Source organism: Lynx canadensis, chromosome C2 (genome assembly GCF_007474595.2).
Source record: "Lynx canadensis isolate LIC74 chromosome C2, mLynCan4.pri.v2, whole genome shotgun sequence".
NCBI lineage: Eukaryota > Metazoa > Chordata > Mammalia > Carnivora > Felidae > Lynx > Lynx canadensis.
Window position 1 is genome coordinate 112386226 of NC_044311.2, and position 18808 is coordinate 112405033.

The following is an 18808-nucleotide window of genomic DNA, read 5'->3' on the forward strand; positions in this document are numbered from 1 at the left end:
CTGGCTCACCTCCACAGCTTTACTAGGTGGCCCAGCTGGCAGCCTGTGTCCATTCAGCCCTCAGAGAGTTCCTTCTCCATTTAGGTCTCCACAGGTCCTTAGCTCACACTGACACACCCAAGACTGAACTTGGCCAACAGTTCATACATCCTGCCTGCCTTCCTCTTTGTATTTATTGCTCGGTTTAGGACCGTTCTCTGTAATCACATGGCCATGTGAGCATTAGCTCCAGCTCTAGCTATGCGTTAATTCTGGAGTTTTTGTTCTGGCCCCATAGGTCCCCTTAAGCCTCCTAGACCTAGCCATCTCAATATAGCCCAAGCCTTAGCGGATACAAAGAGGACCCTAAAGTGACCCATGTAAAGGGTTCAGTCCTCTTTAACTCATTTACTACCCCTTTAAGTATGGCTCTTTTTACTAATTGGATGATCCAAACGTGTCCAGCAGCCTCATGAACATACAAAAAATACGAACCTTTGGTGTTGATCATGTAAATAATAGCACAGTTTATTAAGTATTTCCTAAATGCCCAGCAGTAGACTCAGCCCTTTTCATACATGATGAAAGAAAGAAAGTATATTATCATCCCCATGCTAGAGATGCTCAATTACCAGAGCAGTGGCCAGAATTCAAACCCAGATCTGAGCTCAACGGTACATTATGGAAAGCTTTTAAACTGCACATTATGGGGAACTATAACCACTGTTTTTTGTTTTTTTTGTTTTTTAACTATAACATGATGAACTTTATATTCACTTACTACCTTTTTGAAAGTAAAATTAGGGAATGATACACATTAAATAGATGCATTTATTACAATGCACTTACTTAGAAACATTATATGAAAAAATGTTCATTTCATAATTTAAAAAGATAAATCTTAAAGACTCAGTAGTCTGATTGATGGGATTTCTGTTAGAAGGACCTGAAAATTCTCAATAAGCCATAATTAAAGAATAAAGAGTAGCATATCCAAAATTAATATGCCATACTATACCTGAAAAAGCTAAGTTTAAATCTGAAATGTTGAGCTACTACTATTTGATACAAATTAAGGGGGGAAAATCTGACATTATTGAGTAAATAGAAAATTATGATTTTGTTTATGCACCCCCTCTCCCCCCCCCCAAGTAACTGTCTAGTTTTAACAAATTGGATCACCTGTATACATTCTGGCTGATTTCCAAATTCATAGTTTTTTTCTTTCTGTATGGCAAAAGGAGAACATGCATAATTAACTTTCTCTCCTTTCCCCCCAATTCTTTGGGTAATAACACAACAGGCAGCTAGCTCTACACACGTAAACACACACACACGCTCTTTCCTTTCGGTCTTTCAAGAAAGCCAATGCTTTTGCCAGATTGCATCCTTACCATATGTAGACACATCTTTTTACCTAATTAAAGCTAAGCCATCACTGCCAAAGCAGATGACTGAATGCTCCCCTGATAATTGAGTGTGCTCACTGCAAAGAATATAAAAAAGCACAGAAATGACTTTTCAGCAGAATTTTGTTTTTTAATAGCACAGTGGGCACACTAAAATCATTCAGCAAATGGCATACTATACTGGATGCTAAAAATAAATGAACTGAAGTTCCTGTTTTCAAGATCTCTCCCTTCAGACTCAGCTACATTAAAAACACACAAAGAAGCTTTTAAGGGAACTTATGTTCCTACTGTTTATTCATCATTTCTCCCAGAGACCCATTTCTTCTCCCAGAGTGGAAATTTTCTCTATTTCCTTATATTAATATCCCACTGATAAGATACCTTCAAGGAATATTAGATCTTAACAGGTTAACGATTGTGGCTAATTGTTTAACTTTATGAGATAAAATTTTTTCTATAATAAAATTCACTTTTAGGTGTACAATGTGATGAGTTTTGACATACGTATGCAGCCAAGTAACAACCACCAAAATCATACCAATGTTTCCATCACCCCACCCCTCCCCTGCAGGTTCCCAGGTTCCTCTTTACGGCCAACTCACTTTCCCCCATTTCCTGACCCCTGATTGGTTTATCACTATACTTTTGCTTTTTCTAAAAGTTCATTCAAATAGAATCATAAATAAGTATATTATTTCTAGCTTATTTCAATTCGTATAATGCTTTTGAAAGAATTGTCCACATTGTTTCTTGTGCCAGGAATTCATTCCTTTTTATAGGTAAGTAGTAACACATCATATGGCTATATGACAATTATTTATCAATTCACCAGGTAATAGACGTTTGGTTCTTTATAAGGTGTTGTTGTTGTTATTGTTAGTAAAGCTAACACTCAAGTACAACCATTCAAGTACATGCCTTTGGGTGAGCATATGTTCTCATGGGTCATACAGTAAATGCATGCTTAGCTTTATATAAAATTTTTATATTGTATTCTGGTGCCTATTCCTGAACAGATCTGCTTCAATTTCTCAGTTAAAAGAAAAAAAAAAAAAAAAAACATCCACCCATAACAATTAAAGTTATTGATACCACTGAATAATACAAACCACTAACAGCAGAATTGATTATAAATATCGAGCACTCATTATGGGTGTGTGCTGCAGGATATGGGAAATAGAGCTCAGTCTGATGAGAGAACCGTTACATGATTTCAAAATAAGTTGCTTACCTGTTGTGAAACCTAAAAAGTATTTTAGAGTCCTGCTATTCAGAGTGGGGTCCAGGGACCTGTAGTGTTGGCATCACCTGGGAACTTGGCAGAAATAGAGAATCGCAGCCCCACACCCTTGATCCACTGAATCAAATCTGCAAGACCCTCAGGTGATCTGTGTTTGAGAAGTACTAATGGAAAAGGTCAGAGCAAAGAGAAATTATACCCCACTGAGAAGGTCAGGGATTCACAAAAAGGGTTTCTGAGAGGAACTGGAAGCTCATTCTAAGTTCCCTACTATTTCCTTTAAGTCTTTTAGACATGATCTTTTAAATTTTCCAACCAACAGAACTTCCTCTGAGAAAACTAGTCAGATTCTCTCTGAAAGCAAGTGGCTTTGAGAAAAATGTCCCTCACATTCTAGGGAATATTTGCGGTTGCCTTGTAAATTCCCTACACATTTTCAGTCCCATACTGTTTCCAGTCTTAGCCTTCCACTTACTACCACGATCACTACGATACTACTGGCATTTCTGACAGGAAATATACATGACTCCTCTCATTATATCTACAGGACACACATTTCATTCTGCATTGCCTAAAACGGTCAGCTGAATCACCACCCCAACCTTTACAACAGCATCTCCACTTACTGTTATTCACAACTTGAACCCCAAAAGAGACAGCCAGGATTTAGAACAATCGAAAAACTTGCCCAAGGGGACCTCACTCACAAGGAGCAGAGTTGGTAGCGCAGAACATTTTAATGTGGACTTTTCCCCGGCACAATTCCAGTCTCATGGGGGGTGCACGGTAATGGCCCACTAGTCTTTGTTTTGTTCCAATCCTCTCCGGCCTCCATGGTGTTCAACTTCGGAACCACCTCCTTCAGGTGGCACTCACTGGCCTGGGTCTCACCTCTCTGCTTACGTGTCTTGGCCTCTTCCCCTTTGGCACACCATTTATGGGCGTTCCCAAGCGCTTATCTTAATGCTGCTTCCAAAACCCACGTGCTCATTACTTCTCAGCTTCTAGCAATGGTCTCTAATCTCCCTTCTCTTTAAACCAGCCCACCTGCTGTACCTCATGTAAAATCCTTACAGCCCAGCTCTCACTCTGTCACCCCGCCCTACAGGAAAACTTTCAGTGGCTTCCCATTGTCTGCCAAATAAACATAAAATCACTTAGCCTGGCATTTAAGACTTTTATAATTTGGTCCTTCCACCTTCTCATCTTCCTCTTCATGCAGTTTATTCTTTGCAGGCAGCAGCCTAATTAGGCATTAAGGTTGCCTGCGTGGCAATCAGACCTCTTGGGTTTGAGTCTCAGCTCTACATATCTGGCTAACCATAGGAGCCTGAGAAGTTGCTTAACCTCTTTACATCTCAGTGTCCTCAGCTGTAAAATGGGAATAATACCACCTAATAGAGCTACTGTAAGTAGTAAATATAAAGCACTCAGGTAAAAGTCTGGCACATGGGAAAGACTCTCCCAACCTTGTTCTAATGCTCCATTTAAAACTAATGAAATATCAGGTACCCATATACCAAGCCCTTACTAAAAAAATGAACTTTGTGACAACCTGGCAAAGACCCTAAAGAACTAGTAACATTGTACTAATAATAGCCTCAAAAGATTAAGCTTCATTACTATGCTAGCTGTTTCTGCACATTCATTTCAATATTTCAAAGCAGATAGGAAGACTTATTCATCTCCTTCTGAATAAAAAACGAAAGGCATTCAAGATAGTAGTAATTCATTAGCAAAACTCATGCTTGAATGAGACCCTATTTCTGGCTACAGAAGCTATACCTTTTTATGCTTGTCATAATAAAACTGCTCTTGAGTGTTAGCAAAAACAAACAATGCAGACTTGGAACCAGCATATCAAATTTATGTCTTGAAGCAAGAAATAAAATCAATAACTCTGCAAATAATTTGAATTGACAAATAGCTGTCTCTGACGCTGTTATACTGTTGAGAAGGATTCAAGCATTGTGTTCTGGATTCAGAAGGAAATACAGTACCAGGGCCAATCAGCAATGTCTAACAAGGTAAGGATGAAGAGCTGAGTATCTGTCAGCCCTAGAGGATGGGGGCAGAAATGAAACACTGCAGCAGATGGCAATTTTAAAAATAGCTTATATTCTGAACATTTACATAATAGAACTGTTTAAAATATTCTACAGATGCAATTATTTTAATCCTCAAAACTACCCTTTGAGAAAGGTACTATTGTCATCCCTATCACACAAATGATGACCCGAAAGCACAGAGAAATTCTAACGACCTCAAGAATACCCAGGCAGCAAGGGGCAGAGCTGAATGTGAACGCAGGCACACACCAGAATCCATTATGCTATAAAGACTCAAAAATATTTCCAGGTGATGCCAAGAGATGTAAAGATTGGTGGGAAAGACAGTTCTACAAATACCCAAGATGATTACAGCTCGGATTCCATTAAATTAAGATATATCTGGAAGTAAGAAACCTGAAGATGCAGCCTTATGTCCAGGCTAAGTTTGTGGTACTCAATAGTTTTGCAAGCCCAGTGGCCCAGGACACTGGGGAAGGGCTTTGAAGCCACTCATGAATAATCTCGGTGTGAACAAAGAGCTCAAGAGAGTCCCAAGGACCAAATCCCAAAAGCATTGCAAATGACCAAATTTGCCAGGACCACTAAAGCGTTATGTGCTCAGTCAGTGGGTGTCCTTCACAAAACTATTTTCAAACAAAACAGTAACTTAACAAATTTACTAGTGGAATAACTGCTTTCTGATGAACCTTAACAAATCGGAAATACTATACAGATGCATGGGGCTATACAGAAACATGGAGATAATTCCTGATGGACATTTGAGCTCCCAAGCTTTCTCAGAATAAATTTATGAAGTGAGTCTTAAATTTGTACATGGGTTCAGGAACGGTAAGGAGAATATGCATAAAAATTATATTAAGATACTTTAATAAAATTATTATTAATTGTAGCATTTAAGGACAGAGAGGGAACTGGAGTTCATTCTATTGAGAAAACAAGGCCCAGAGAGGGCAAGCATCTTGCCCATGGTTACACAGCTTAACAGCAGTTTCTATAATACATGTGCTGCATATAATGTTCTAGTTTTAACTTCAGCATTTTATTACTCTTTAACTTCCATACTGATTTAGGACTGTCCCAAACAAGACAAATTCACACTGAGAATAAAAATAATATTTAAGAAGTGCCTGGCTGGCTCAGTCAGAAGAGCATGAGACTACTGAGCTTGGGGACGTGAGTCTGAACTCCACATCGGGTGTAGAGATTACTTAAATAAACTTTAAGATAATAATTATATATATTTAGCATTATTATTATTACTTCCATAGCTTAACTTTGGGATGTGCTGACCAGTCACTGGTTACTTTAATAGTCTCATGGGCCCTCTGGCCACATGTTGAACTAATAAGAGATAAATTAACAGACAGCTGTATATAAAGAAGGAGAGGGTGGGGCGCCAGGGTGGCTCAGTCAGTTAAGCGTCTGACTTTGGCTCAGGTCATGATGTCACGATTCGTGGGTTCGAGTCCCACATCAGACTCACTGCTGTCAGCCTGTCAGCACAGAGCCAGCTTCAGATCCTCTGTCCCCCTCTCTCTGCCCCTCCCCTGCCTGTGCCCGCCCCAAAAAATAAATATTTTTTAAAAAATAATTAAAAAATAGAGTCACCTGCTAGAGGTGGCAACATTGTATACGAACACTTCAAATGTTCACACTCACATCTAAGAAGTCTGAGACAGTGGTAGTGTTGCCTTGGCTTACCTCCACTACTAGGAATCTGTTTCGCAAAGGCTCTCTGCTCCTGAACGTGAAGGACGTAGTACGGGTTCCAGAGGCCCGGGAGTCCGTCTGCAAAATTGTTGGAGCCTCTCTGCTAGGAATAATCCAAAACAAAGAGTTGTGCTGCTTCTTCACTTGCACGTGCTGAAATAAAACACAAAGACAGCATGCTTCTTAAGAATAGGCTTAATAGGGGCGCCTGGGTGGCGCAGTCGGTTAAGCGTCTGACTTCAGCCAGGTCACGATCTCTCAGTCTGTGAGTTCGAGCCCCGCGTCAGGCTCTGGGCTGATGGCTCAGAGCCTGGAGCCTGCTTCCGATTCTGTGTCTCCCTCTCTCTCTGCCCCTCCCCCGTTCATGCTCTGTCTCTCTCTCTGTCCCAAAAATAAATAAACGTTGAAAAAAAAAAAAAAAAAAGAATAGGCTTAACTGCCCAAGGGAAACTTCAAGCTGTCAAAAAATCCTTAACGAACACATCTGGTAAACTCACTTCGGACCCTCCCCAAAATGCTTTACCGGATGATGAAATTCCCAAGAAGCAAAACAAAAAACCCAAGAGCAAAACCAGCAGCCTATGTTACATTACTATAGTTCATGACTGGTTATCCACAGGATCTGGCTCAGTGTCCTTGAAAAAAAAATAACACATCCAGCTTAATTAATCCAAAACAACCTGGTAATGAAAGAACCATCTGTCTTATTTTTCAGCTTCTCTCCACACATACACACAGCTTTATTGTTAAATGCAGAGGTGAGGGAGGTGAGAGACGAGCTTGCTCCGAAAATTCTCTGAGGAGGAAGGGAAGGGAGACGGGAGAATGAGGAGGTCAAGACGAATTAAAATGTCTAGAAGAACGTGAGGGGAAAGGAAGCATGGAGAAATTTGTGTGAAGAACAACTAGTTTAAGAATGTGCTGTGGGCTACTTTCTCAAAAAAAAAAATTGAAAAAAAATCTCAAACTCCTCTTGCTACAGCTTTTCTTACACAAGACCAACCCTGATACAAAAACAAAACCAAGACTGCATGCTGTGCACTTGTGTTAGTAGAAAATATGTTATTTAAAAACAATTCTTAGGAAACAAATTAAAAACAAAACAAAAAAAAATATGGCAAATACTTTATTTCAGAAGCCACTATGAACTCTAATGTCCTGCAATAAGGAAATATTTGTGCTTAACTATTACGAAAATCATATAATAACATAAAAAATACTTAGATTCCACCAAGAAGGAAAACATTTAAATGCTGAGAACACTAAGATTATTTCTATGTGTGTGTGACCCATTACCAAAAGACACTGGAGAAAAATGAAATCCATTGATGTGCTGAGTTGTGGATTACAGGGAATTTTTTTCTTTGAAAATGAAAATTTATAGACAAAAAAATGCTAATTTTCACTTTTGAAATGTCAAGTAGGCTGATGCATTTAGAAGTTAGAAGAAAGGCAAAGTAGTGCTCTTTAGTAGCTATTATAATGGAAGTCTCTACCATGAAACGGAATTTTGAGCCTAAGGAAATTATGGATAATTATACATTTGTGCCCCAGAGTCATTCTCCTTAAATGCAAATAAAGTGCAGCTCCTAGGTTTCTATCATCTTCTACCCAGTAGTACTTATTAGCAGCTGAAGTAAAAGAGCAATCACAATTTTAAAGTTGGAAAGACCCTTTAAAATGATCTACTCTGAAGAGTTGGTAAAGAAACCCCAAACAGTACCACATCAGGAACAGCTGGAGGGATGGGGGACTTAGTTACACCTGGAGGAGCTTAAATCAAGGGAGGAAACAAGATGGCCCATTCTCATGTTTGAATGACCTTCATGAAGAAAAGGCATTAAGTTGGTTTGAAGGCTGGGGAGTGGGGGTGCAAGTTGTTAAGCCAAAGCCAGGGAATGCAATATTCAAGAAGTTAGTTCTGAGCTCAGTAGAAGGGAACTTGCTAATATTTGGGCTGCCTAAAGATAATACAGGTTGACTGACTGAATAACAAAGTCACTTGTTACTGAAGGTATTTTGTCCTAAGAACCACTTGGGATACATTTGGACAGTAGTGCTTAACCAACTTGAATGTCCACTGGTATCACATGAACATCTTGTTAAACTATAGATGATGATTCAGTAGGTCTGGGGTGGGGCCCGAGAATCTGCATCTGAAGCAACCTGCCAGGTGAGGCAAAGGGTCAAGACCGTGGGTCTTGAGTGTCAAGGATATAACTTGATTACACGCATTAGAATGTCATTTAAACCTGTGTCCCCCAAAGCACACAGAGTCTTCTAACCATATGACTTCAAAAGTATTGTCCAGTCTTGATCTGGGGGCAGATGACTATAAATAAATAGGTTAAGTGGTAATTAGCAGGACTTTGTGAGTCCACACATCCAAAATTTTACAAAGTTTGTATCTTGGTATCTTGCAGTGACTGCCGCAATCATACTTTTGAGAGCAACTAATTTTGCACAATTCTAAAGAAGAGATGTTTTACTTCCATTTAAAAAAAGTAAGGGGTGCCTGGGTGGCTCATTCGGTTAAGTGTCTGACTCTTGACTTCGGCTCAGGTCGTGCATGATCTCACAGTTCATGAGATCAAGTCCCAAGTCGGGCCCCGCACTGACAGCACAGAGCCTTGTTGGGATTCTCTCTCTCCCTCAAATAAAACAAACAAACGAATGATCTCATGCCCCAAGTTTGGCAAATACTTGAAACCGAGTAACTGTGTTGTGATTGATGAATGACTAGACTGAACAGACACTCAGCATTCAAAAATGCAGTTACTTATTATTTCTACTTACGATTCTACAGTTAACAGAGAAATAGAATGGAGAAAACATGGCTACAAATTTTTCCCAGTGACCTGTTATAAAAGTGTGTGTCTCCAAAGGTGGGGAGGAGGTAAGTCTCCCAAGGCTACAATTTGTGGTCTTCTTTTTCAATGTAGGGCTTTATATTATTTACCTGGCCCTGAATTTCACCTCTCTGCTATCCATCAGAGTCATAAAAATTCCTTCAGTGTTTTGCAAGTCCCCGTTTCTAGCTCTGCTCCCTGACTTATCTAATAAAACTGGACCTGAATCAGTTCAAAATCCTATGTGATGTCTTTCCTGGAGAAATATGCTAATATCTGAACACACAGACTTTCCTCAAACTTTAAAGTGTTCTCACGTTTCTCTCCCATAGTAAATAAACCAAGAACTGAGAGGAAACCCATTTCCTGCCCTTCTTCTGACTCTGAAAGTCCCCCTTCCAAAGGGTTTGCTGTTTTAGTTTGCTTAAACGTTGTTTCTGATTTATGAAAATCAGATTTATGAAATCTGATTTATGAAAGCCCTTTTTTTCCAAACTGCTTATTTACTTTTCAGTTAATTCTGAATGAACTTAGCTTATTCTGTCCCTTGGGAAGTATCATCTGTTTGTTAATTCCTCCTTTGCTATTTTTAAAAGAAAAAAAGTGAATTAGCTTGAGGGTAAGCAATCAAATGAACATACATAAAATCGAAATTTAAGTGTTGGAAATTCTTCTGCTCTCCACAGCACATAAAAATCTGTGCTTATATTATTATCCATCAGAGGATTCTCTAAAGCCAAGTTACAAACACGATGCAAATCTTAATTTGGGGTACTTTATAATATTATTACAAATAAACCAATGCATGTGATTTTTTTATGTAAATAATTTTTTTTTTATGAAATCATATAATCCTAGACTTTCTTCCTAATACCAGTAGGTTTAATCCTTTTGGCAAAGTGAGTCAAATTTATTTCCTGATAAAATTAACTCTGAAAGTTTCTACCTTCTACAATAAGTGTTGAAGTGATCAATAAAAAATTTCTCAATGCCTATTCTATACCAGACATTGTTCAAGGAACTAAAGATAAAGTAGTGAAGGGGGAAAAAAAAGAAGTTTACAATCCAGGAGAGAGGCAGGTATTAGCAAGAAGTTCACAGCTAATTATTAAGTTACAATATTGGTATGGCTAAAAACTGACCCAGCTAGGGAAAGACAGGGAGCTTCTTCGAAGAATTTGGGGGAAATTCTCAGAGAACTCCACTCAAGAGTTAACCAGATGAAATAGGGTGAAAATGAAAAACATTCCGGGCGGAGGAAACGGCATTTGCTAAGATTCTGAGGTGAGAAGGAACGCTTCACACAGAAGAACTGAAGCCGCCGATGGGAGTAATGATGAAAACAGTTAATAGCTAGTCTTGGCGGTGTGCCTACCCGCCCGCAGGAACTCACAGATCGCACACAGCACTGGCATGGGCGCCGTTACTCTAACTCTGCACATGAGGACACAGAAAGGCTTAGAGAAGTCAACTTGTCCGTCTCAAAGCAGGAAGGTGGCGAGCCAGAGTTTGGTCTAGGGACTCTGCTGCCTGGGTCCTTATTCTGTACCTGAGAGCCATCAGAGCTCCCCAGGAACAGGTCAACATGGAACTTTCCTCCTATTCATGCATGTGCATGTGGGTTCCACTTTTTATTCACATGCACGCACACACATTCATAAACATTATATAGGATGTGACCTTGTTTTAAGTAATGCTTAACATTTACATGACAATTATATAATATTCTGAAATTTGCATTTGTCACTGTACTTTGAGGTCCATCCATATCGATGTGATGCAGAAAGGTCTAGTTCATTCTTTTTAAGTTCTGTAGAATATTCTATCAACCAAATGCATCACCAAGTTATCAATTCCCTACTAGCGGACATTTAGGTTGCTCTCAGAGAATTGCCTATATAAATGTTATTTTGGAGCCAAAGCTCTTTTGTTTTTCAATCTAGATAATAGATAATTCAATAAAATAATAATAATCTAGATAATTCAATAAAATAGTTTACTGAGACAGTGAATCTTACAAATGGCTAGAAATACTTTAAAATTGAAATTTCCCTTTTAAATGGGGTTTTCTCTAAAAACATAAATCTTTGATAATTCAAGTCAGGTAAAAATAACTAAACAATTAAAATACTATGACTCTCTCAAAATGGAAAGTTAATAGTATTTTAAATGAGAAAATAAATTTCCAGTTAAGTCGAACCTATACTAATCCTGTTGCAAACAGAACATACTGAAGAGAAAGTAGATGCAGAAGACAGTCTGTATCTTACAACCACTTTCGCCTCCTGGCCACACCACCCTGGACAGAAAAATCAGAGCGTTTGAGCAAGCAGATAAACAAAACAAATATTTCTCTGGAATGCCTTGTTCTGTGCTCTGGCCAGAAAATAATCCAAGGCACAACCACACAGAAAGATAAACAATTTTTTCTTTAGAATCAAGGGATTGGCAAGTGCCTACTATGTGTCAGAGTTAATGTTTGATAAAACAGACAATTAAGCAAAGCAATAAAATGATCGTGAAGTGGTCAGACCTATAAACAGTGTGACCAAAAACAATGATCTATTTACATTAATGGAACTTTTTGCTCAAGGACACTGTAACAAGTTTTATTTTGAAGTGTAAACTGAGGTCAAGTTCACAAATACGTGAAGACCCATCTATTGGTTTCCTCCACCTTTAGTGTCATTTTCTATACAGAAGAATTCTGAGAAAACCTCAAAAGGCAAATGTTTCAAAATACGGATAACTTCACTATTGGCTGCATTCTTCACACTGTAAGATGACCTAGTCCAGAAAAGGCAAAACGGAATTTGAAGAAGGGCATTTCTCTTCAGAGGGAAAGGGAAGAGCAGTCTCTTGGCTGATTTCCAAAGAAGTGTACGCGGTCCCCAAGTCAGTAAATAGAAAAAAAAAAGAAAAAAAAAATCTAGGTTTCCAATGAAAGAAGTAACTCTGTCATACTGAGGCCACAATGGAGTCAGACCTTGTGGCCCCATTTTCACACAACTAGCCAAATGTTTCAGCATGTTCCACAGACAAGCCAAGGAGATTTCACTTCTAGATCCCGGACTCTAGTCCAAGAAATCCTTCTGGGCTTAGGGAAATCCTTCTAGGCTACAGGATGCAGCCGTGAACCTAACTGAAATTTATCCTGCCAGTAGTTCAATAAAATCACTGTTCAAGATGGACCAGTTTCATCATTCATTAATCCATCTGTCCGTCCATCCATCTGACACAGATATTTATTACTCATTTATCCCATGGCACAAGGTCGCAGAGCATAAGGAGTATCTGAACCAAGACAGCAAATCCATATAGTCACACATTTAAACATAAACAATTAAACATACCAAACATAACCTTCTGCCTCATTCTAACCTCTTAACTACAGATTCGAGGTGCACATTTTATTATTTTTATTGCATAATATGCATACTTTACTGAATACATGATTCGCCTAAAACCACATTTTTTTTGCATTCCCCCTCAGAGGGCAGAACAGAAATAGAAATAGATAGATAGATAGATAGATAGATAGATAGTAAAAACAGCAGGAACTAGCAGTTGAAAGAGACTTAGCATGAGAATAAGGAATGACAAATAGACCAGAAACCAAAAGTAGGATCACTTAAACTTTTGAAACTTCCCCGTGTCTGTGATTTTTAAAAATGTCCTGAAGATTTCCCCATAGTTAGTAGCAGTAAGTAATGGCTTCTGGACAGAAAGTAAGGGGCACATGCTATGGACATACGACATTAAGGGACAGAGTCTGTGCTAAGAGCATTTAAGTCAAAAGCCACCAGCGAAACCCTAGGTCCCAAAGCAAGGACACAAAAGAGCCCAGAGCACAGGAAGTGGCCTGAGTCTGTGGTGTCTCCCTGGGGATTTCACAACAGTACAATCCTTGTGGTTCCCCACACCAGACACTCAGCCCAGAATAAAAAACAGATAAGTTGTAAGGCGGACTAAAACTAATCCTTTGCTAAAGAAAGTGCTCTGTTATCTAATATGTTCTGCATAGTTCCTGATTACTTACTAAAGTCTAATTGTTGGGCTGCATTTCGATCTGAGGGCTTATTTTCTCAGATGAGAATTGGTCTTTGATATGCCTCTGTACAGCAAAATGAAACCTTTATTTTCAGCATGCCATACTAAAATAGAGTATGGCATTTAAAGAATAATGTTTGATTTGTTTTTTTTTCCTATCAAAGATGATTTGGACCAGAGGAACTGGAGAAACCAGATGGAGGATGTGGCCCCAGTCTGGATGCAGAAGGATAGGTAGGACCCCTCAGCAGAGACCCAAAAGGCTGATACGCAAGGCTGTCGTCTGAGGCATGTCAGGATACCAAACTGGCTCGGTCTGAAAACACTAGCGAAGAAATCAGGAAAAAGCCATATAACAATAACAAAACCTCTGTCTTCCTACAGGGCACATCACAGGTGTGGAGCAACCAGGAGTGAGACAGAGCATCCTGGAAGCCCATCCAGACAGGAGCAGCTTGGACAGGGTGTAGCCAGGGCAACGGCCAGGTGCACCCTTGGGGGGGATGCAAAGAGGAGGGGTCAGGGCACCAGGCCCACCGCAAACCCTCTGTATTTGTTTCCCAGAGCTGCAAGAACAAAGTTCCACCGACAGGGTGGCTTCCAACAAGAAAGGTTTATTGTCTCATAGTTGTGGAGGCTAGAAGACCAAGATCAAGGTGTAGGGCCATGCTCCCTCTGAAAGCTGAAGGGAAGAATCTTTCCTTGCTTCTTTCTAGCTTCCTGAGGATTGCTCACACTCCTTGGTGTTCCTTGGCTTATATATGCATCGCTCCAATACAACATCTTCACATGGTATTACCCCCGTGTCTCTGTCCTCACAAGGATGCTTCTTATAAGGACGGAAGTCCTACTGGACTAATAGCCCACCCTATCCCAGCATGACTTCATCTTAACTAACTGCATCTGAAATGACCCTATTTCCAAATGAGGTCACAACCTGAGGTACTGGATAGGAGGGATAGGAGGACTTCAACTTGTCTTTTTTTGAGGGGCACAATTCAACCCATAACATTCTTCTTGAAATGCCCAGGCCACGCCCTCAGCCAGAAGGACTAAATGCTCTAGAGCCATTTAGAATACCTGATGTTAATTCACGTTAAAGAGAAACAGAAAAAAAAAAAAAAATTACTCTATGGTGGTAAAAGTCAGAATAGTGGTTACATGTAAGGAGGGAAACAGTGACAGGAGGGGAGTCCATGGTGCACTCGTGAGGGCGAACAACGTTCTAGTTCTTCATCTTGACGCAGGTTACAAGGTGTGCTCACTGGGAAGAAATGTAGCAAACTGCACGTACGTGGTTGTGTACTCCTCTGTATGTCTGATACATTTCCACTAAAACTTTACCTTTTTTTAATGTTTACTTATTTATTTATTTATGAGAGAGAAAGAGCGTGCGTGCTCAAGCACAAGCAGGGCAGGAGCAGAGAGAGAGGGACAGAGAGAATTCCAAGCAGGTTCTGGTACTATCAACGTGAAGGCCGATGCAGGGTTCAAACGCACGAACTATGAGATCATGACCTGAGCTGAAACCAAGAGTCGAGGCTTAACCGACTGAGCCACCCAGGCGCCCCTCCATGAAAACTTCACTTTAGGAAAACATTAGAGAGGGGCGCCTGGGTGGTTCAGTCAGTGAAGCATCCAACTTCACAGCTCAGAGCCTGGAGCCTGCTTCAGATTCTGTGTCTCCCTCTCTCACTGCCCCTCCCCTGTTCATGCTCTGTCTCTGCCTCAAAAATAAATAAACATTAAGAAATTTTTTTTTAATTAAACAAAAAAACATCAGAGAAGCTGGAGCTGTCCAATAAATAGAGATCTTAGCAACCTAAGTACAACCTCAGAGAGGGGCGCTGTCTTGAGAAAAGCCAAAGCCAAGAGTTAGCCACTCACATCTGCTGTTCAGACACTCAACTGGCCAGTTTACCTGAGCTGTTTACCTCTTAGGAGCTGGTGTGTAACTGCAAATGCTAAGGTAATTTACTTATAATGAGAAAAATGTGAAGGCCAAGGAATACGTATGTTTGAACTGGCAGATTGGCAACCTCCATAGGCAAATCCATGGATGATAATTAAAAAGCTGTTTGATAAGCAGGAACACATTATAAGTAATAAGGGTACTCCCTCCCCTCTACAGTGTTGGAAACATGCTAGGACACTTTTTGCTTTGCTCTCTGTTTTCCTACCCTCCTTGCAGACCTCTCCCACACATTCCATTTTCAGGCTAAGTATAGTTCAAGTGTTTTTTTCTTTCACATCTAATTCCTCTCTGGGAATTTTAAACACTTGTGGTTAGAGTGTTCTGGGTCCTGTTGCTTAATCTCCAAGCAAGAGAAATTAACACCAAAGGACTGGATTAAAATACTGGACGCCACACAGACTTAGTAGAAAACATATTTTTGGAGTAAAAACAGAAGATTTTCTAGGATTAAATATAATTCAGACGGTGAACACTAAATTAGATGTTGCATAAGCTCCGAATAACATACTGATATATTCAAATCTGGATGATTCCTAAGAAAGGAGAGTGAAGACAAAACGTAACTGCAATGCAAACAAAGAAATGAAGAGCAAGTATTGATCAAAATTTTACATATAAATTATCAAGCATGTAATTATAGAAAATAAAGCTAGGAAGAGAAAGAAGCACTTGGCCTTCTATTGTGTAAAATGTATTAAGGGGGCACTGAACATTTCAAGGCTATGAATTTGTAGTGACCCTCTTGACTATTCTCCCAGGATGTCTCTGCCCCATTGAAACCCATCCCTATTCTCAAATTTCAATTACAATCCCACACTTCAGAAGTCTCAAAAGATATTTAATAGCTCTATGTTTTAAATAGTTGGGTTATTAAAAATGAGAGCTCCAACATCAATTATACATTACCATTACTAATGTCTTCATCATTTTCTCATGAAAGCAGCAAATGGGAAAGATGTATTCCATGCCAAATGCTAACAAGCCTAATGTTAGAAGCAATGTGAAGAATTGGGTTGTTATAAATTGTCCATATAGAGCTACATCCCCAAAGGCATAACCTCATGGGGAGATGTAAACATCATAAGCCATAGGCCTCTCAGTCTGATTGAGCTGATCCTGCATTCTCTCCTGTGGCATCTCCTCAAATGCTTGATTTTGAACATTATGGGCTAAGAACACTAAATTTCGCACAGTTCTTAACCATTCTCAACACTGTTTTATGCCTCAGTGCCTTTGATTTTGAACATTATGGGCTAAGAGCACTAAACTTTGCACAGTTCTTAACCATTCTCAAGACTGTTTTACGTCTCAGCGCCTTTGATCATTCCGTTTGTGCTTTCTGGAATATTCTCTTCACCTTCCAACTTCCCCCCTCTCCAGAATAACTTCCAAGTTATGGAACCCTCTGTTGGTATTCTCTTCAAGGAGGACTTCACTTTCCACCTTCACTCTGCATTTGGATGACAATAGAGGAGAGTCTAGGAAAGAAAGCATATGTAAAACTGTCTGAAGAATAAAGATAACTATAACTATCATAATTTTAAACCATTTTAAAAAAAGCTAAAAGATGTTAAGATTTTTAATGTGCATCTGAATAGAGCAGTTTTTACTTCATAACCCTAGTTTATTGTGAAAGACTCCCAGTGCCATTCAACCAATAGATTTTCGTCCCAACTCTACCCAAAACCCATACGGGTGAATGTGCACACACACATACATACTTCATCCCTTCGTGTGCCCTTGGGTCCCTACAGAATAAATAGCACAGCACCTGGCACATCCTAGGTGCCCAAACATTTGTTCCTGTTCACTGAAGAATAAAGAAATGCAACAACATGAGTATACTAATAAAGTCCAAAGTGAAGCCAGGTGCTAAGATGAAACAGACTGAAGGGAAAATTAGAGCTCCATGAAATCAACCAGAAAGACTCTCTGGAGAAAGTTAATTTGTAACTATCCAAGGAAGAATAGAGTTATAATCATAGCTATGGTAATAGTTGTAGCAATAATAATGGCAAGTAATACAGATTAAATGGTATTTGGCAGAACCTATGCTGAACTATTTATATGTGTTTTCTTTTATTGCAATAACTGTGACGTGGCCATTATGTCGAGTTTATAGATAAGGAAAGTGATGCTCAAGGTAATAGGCAACTTATGCAGAGTCATGTAGTTAAAAGCCGTAAGGGTAGGGGCGCCTGGGTGGCTCAGTCGGTTAAGCGTCCGACTTCGGCTCAGGTCATGGTCTCGCGGTCCGTGGGTTCGAGCCCTGCGTCAGGCTCTGTGCTGACAGCTCAGAGCCTGGAGCCTGTTTCAGATTCTGTGTCTCCCTCTTTCTCTGACCCTCCCCTGTTCATGCTCTCTGTCTCAAAAATAAATAAATGTTAAAAAAAAAAAATTAAAAGCCGTAAGGGTAGAAAATGAACACAGATTACCATCTGGTTTGGAATGGGCAGTGTGGAGTGAAAGGAGAAAAGCATTAAGTATCAACAGAACATCCTGAGCTAAAGCACCGGAAGCCTGCAGTAACACAGGTTCAAATGGGAGAGTAAAAGGAAAGGTAGCAACATGAGATGACAGAAAACTTCAAAGACCAGTTGGAGAAACTCTCCGGATTTTTGAGCAGAAAAAAATTTCTGTAATGAAAACCAGGCTTAAAGAATGTTCTATAAAAGGTACATGGGCAGGAATATTGGTGGTCATAGGTAGAGAGCTCAGGTAGAAGATTTTGTATAAGAATATATCATTTTGTGGTCCTCTAAACTTTCTTAATGTTTGTTTATTTTTAGAGAGAGAGACAGAGACAGAGCATAAGAGGGGAGGGGCAGAGAGAGACGGAGACACAGAATCTGAAGCAGGTTCCAGGCTCTAAGCTCTCAGCACAGAGCCCAATGCAGAGCTGAAAGTCTGGAATGGTGAGATCATGACCTGGGCCGAAGGCAGTCGGACGCTTAAGCGACTGAGCCACCCAGGTACCCCTTATTTCATGGCTTTCTAGACAAGTCAGTTGAGGAGGAAGAAGGAGCAGTTGGGGGAAGGGGGATGGCTTGGCGTGCACTCGGCACTTCAGAAACATTATTGTGTGTTTAACAGCTGCTTTTGGAAGGCCTAAGCCCAGCAGAAAAGCTGTTTGGTTTTCGCACGCCAAAGATGTACTTAAGTGTAGAGGGCTGCTGTATTTGCTGAGCTAAGTCCTCCAGTTTTCGATTCATTGGCAGTAAGTGCTATGAAAAGGACTTCCAGAGCTATTTTGGGTTGCATGAGACTCGTTCAGGAGATATCTGTAATGCCTGTGTCCTGCTTGTGAAAAGATGGAAGAAACTGCCAACAGGATCAAAAAAAAAAAAAAAAAAAAAACCAAAAAACCCTGGAATCATGTGGTAGACGCAAGGACAGGACCCAGTCTGAAGACTACATTGAAACCAAAGAAAGTGAAAACTCTATCTGGCAACAGGATAAAAAGCAACCAGATCAATAAACTGCACAAGGAATTTAAATGTCACAGTTCTGATGTTCACAGG

The 18808-nt window shown here is 39.8% G+C and overlaps 2 protein-coding genes across 12 annotated transcripts in view; one reads left to right on the forward strand and one right to left on the reverse strand.

Moving 5' to 3' along the window:
• ST3GAL6 (ST3 beta-galactoside alpha-2,3-sialyltransferase 6) overlaps positions 1-18808 on the reverse strand; it is a 75917-nt gene that overhangs the window by 48022 nt on the left and 9087 nt on the right. For 3 of the 11 annotated variants that reach the window (XM_030329158.1, XM_030329157.1, XM_030329159.1), the window contains exon 2: positions 6405-6566. Coding sequence is in view for 6 of the 11 variants with exons in the window: in XM_030329154.1 (XP_030185014.1) it covers positions 3339-3405 (67 nt within the window). In the remaining 5 variants the exon portion in view is untranslated. Of the gene's footprint in view, positions 1-9; positions 113-3338; positions 3517-6404; positions 6567-18808 lie in introns of those variants that run through there. The other 8 variants (XR_003971690.1, XM_030329154.1, XM_030329162.1 and 5 more) reach the window with 8 other exon arrangements.
• The window catches only part of LOC115522908, a 58383-nt gene continuing 52433 nt past the window's right edge, over positions 12859-18808 (forward strand). Inside the window, 6 exon segments of the mRNA XM_030328473.1 lie at positions 12859-12883; positions 13477-13546; positions 13697-13798; positions 16516-16615; positions 18381-18632; positions 18635-18807. Of these exon segments, the coding sequence (XP_030184333.1) occupies positions 12859-12883; positions 13477-13546; positions 13697-13798; positions 16516-16615; positions 18381-18632; positions 18635-18807 (722 nt within the window).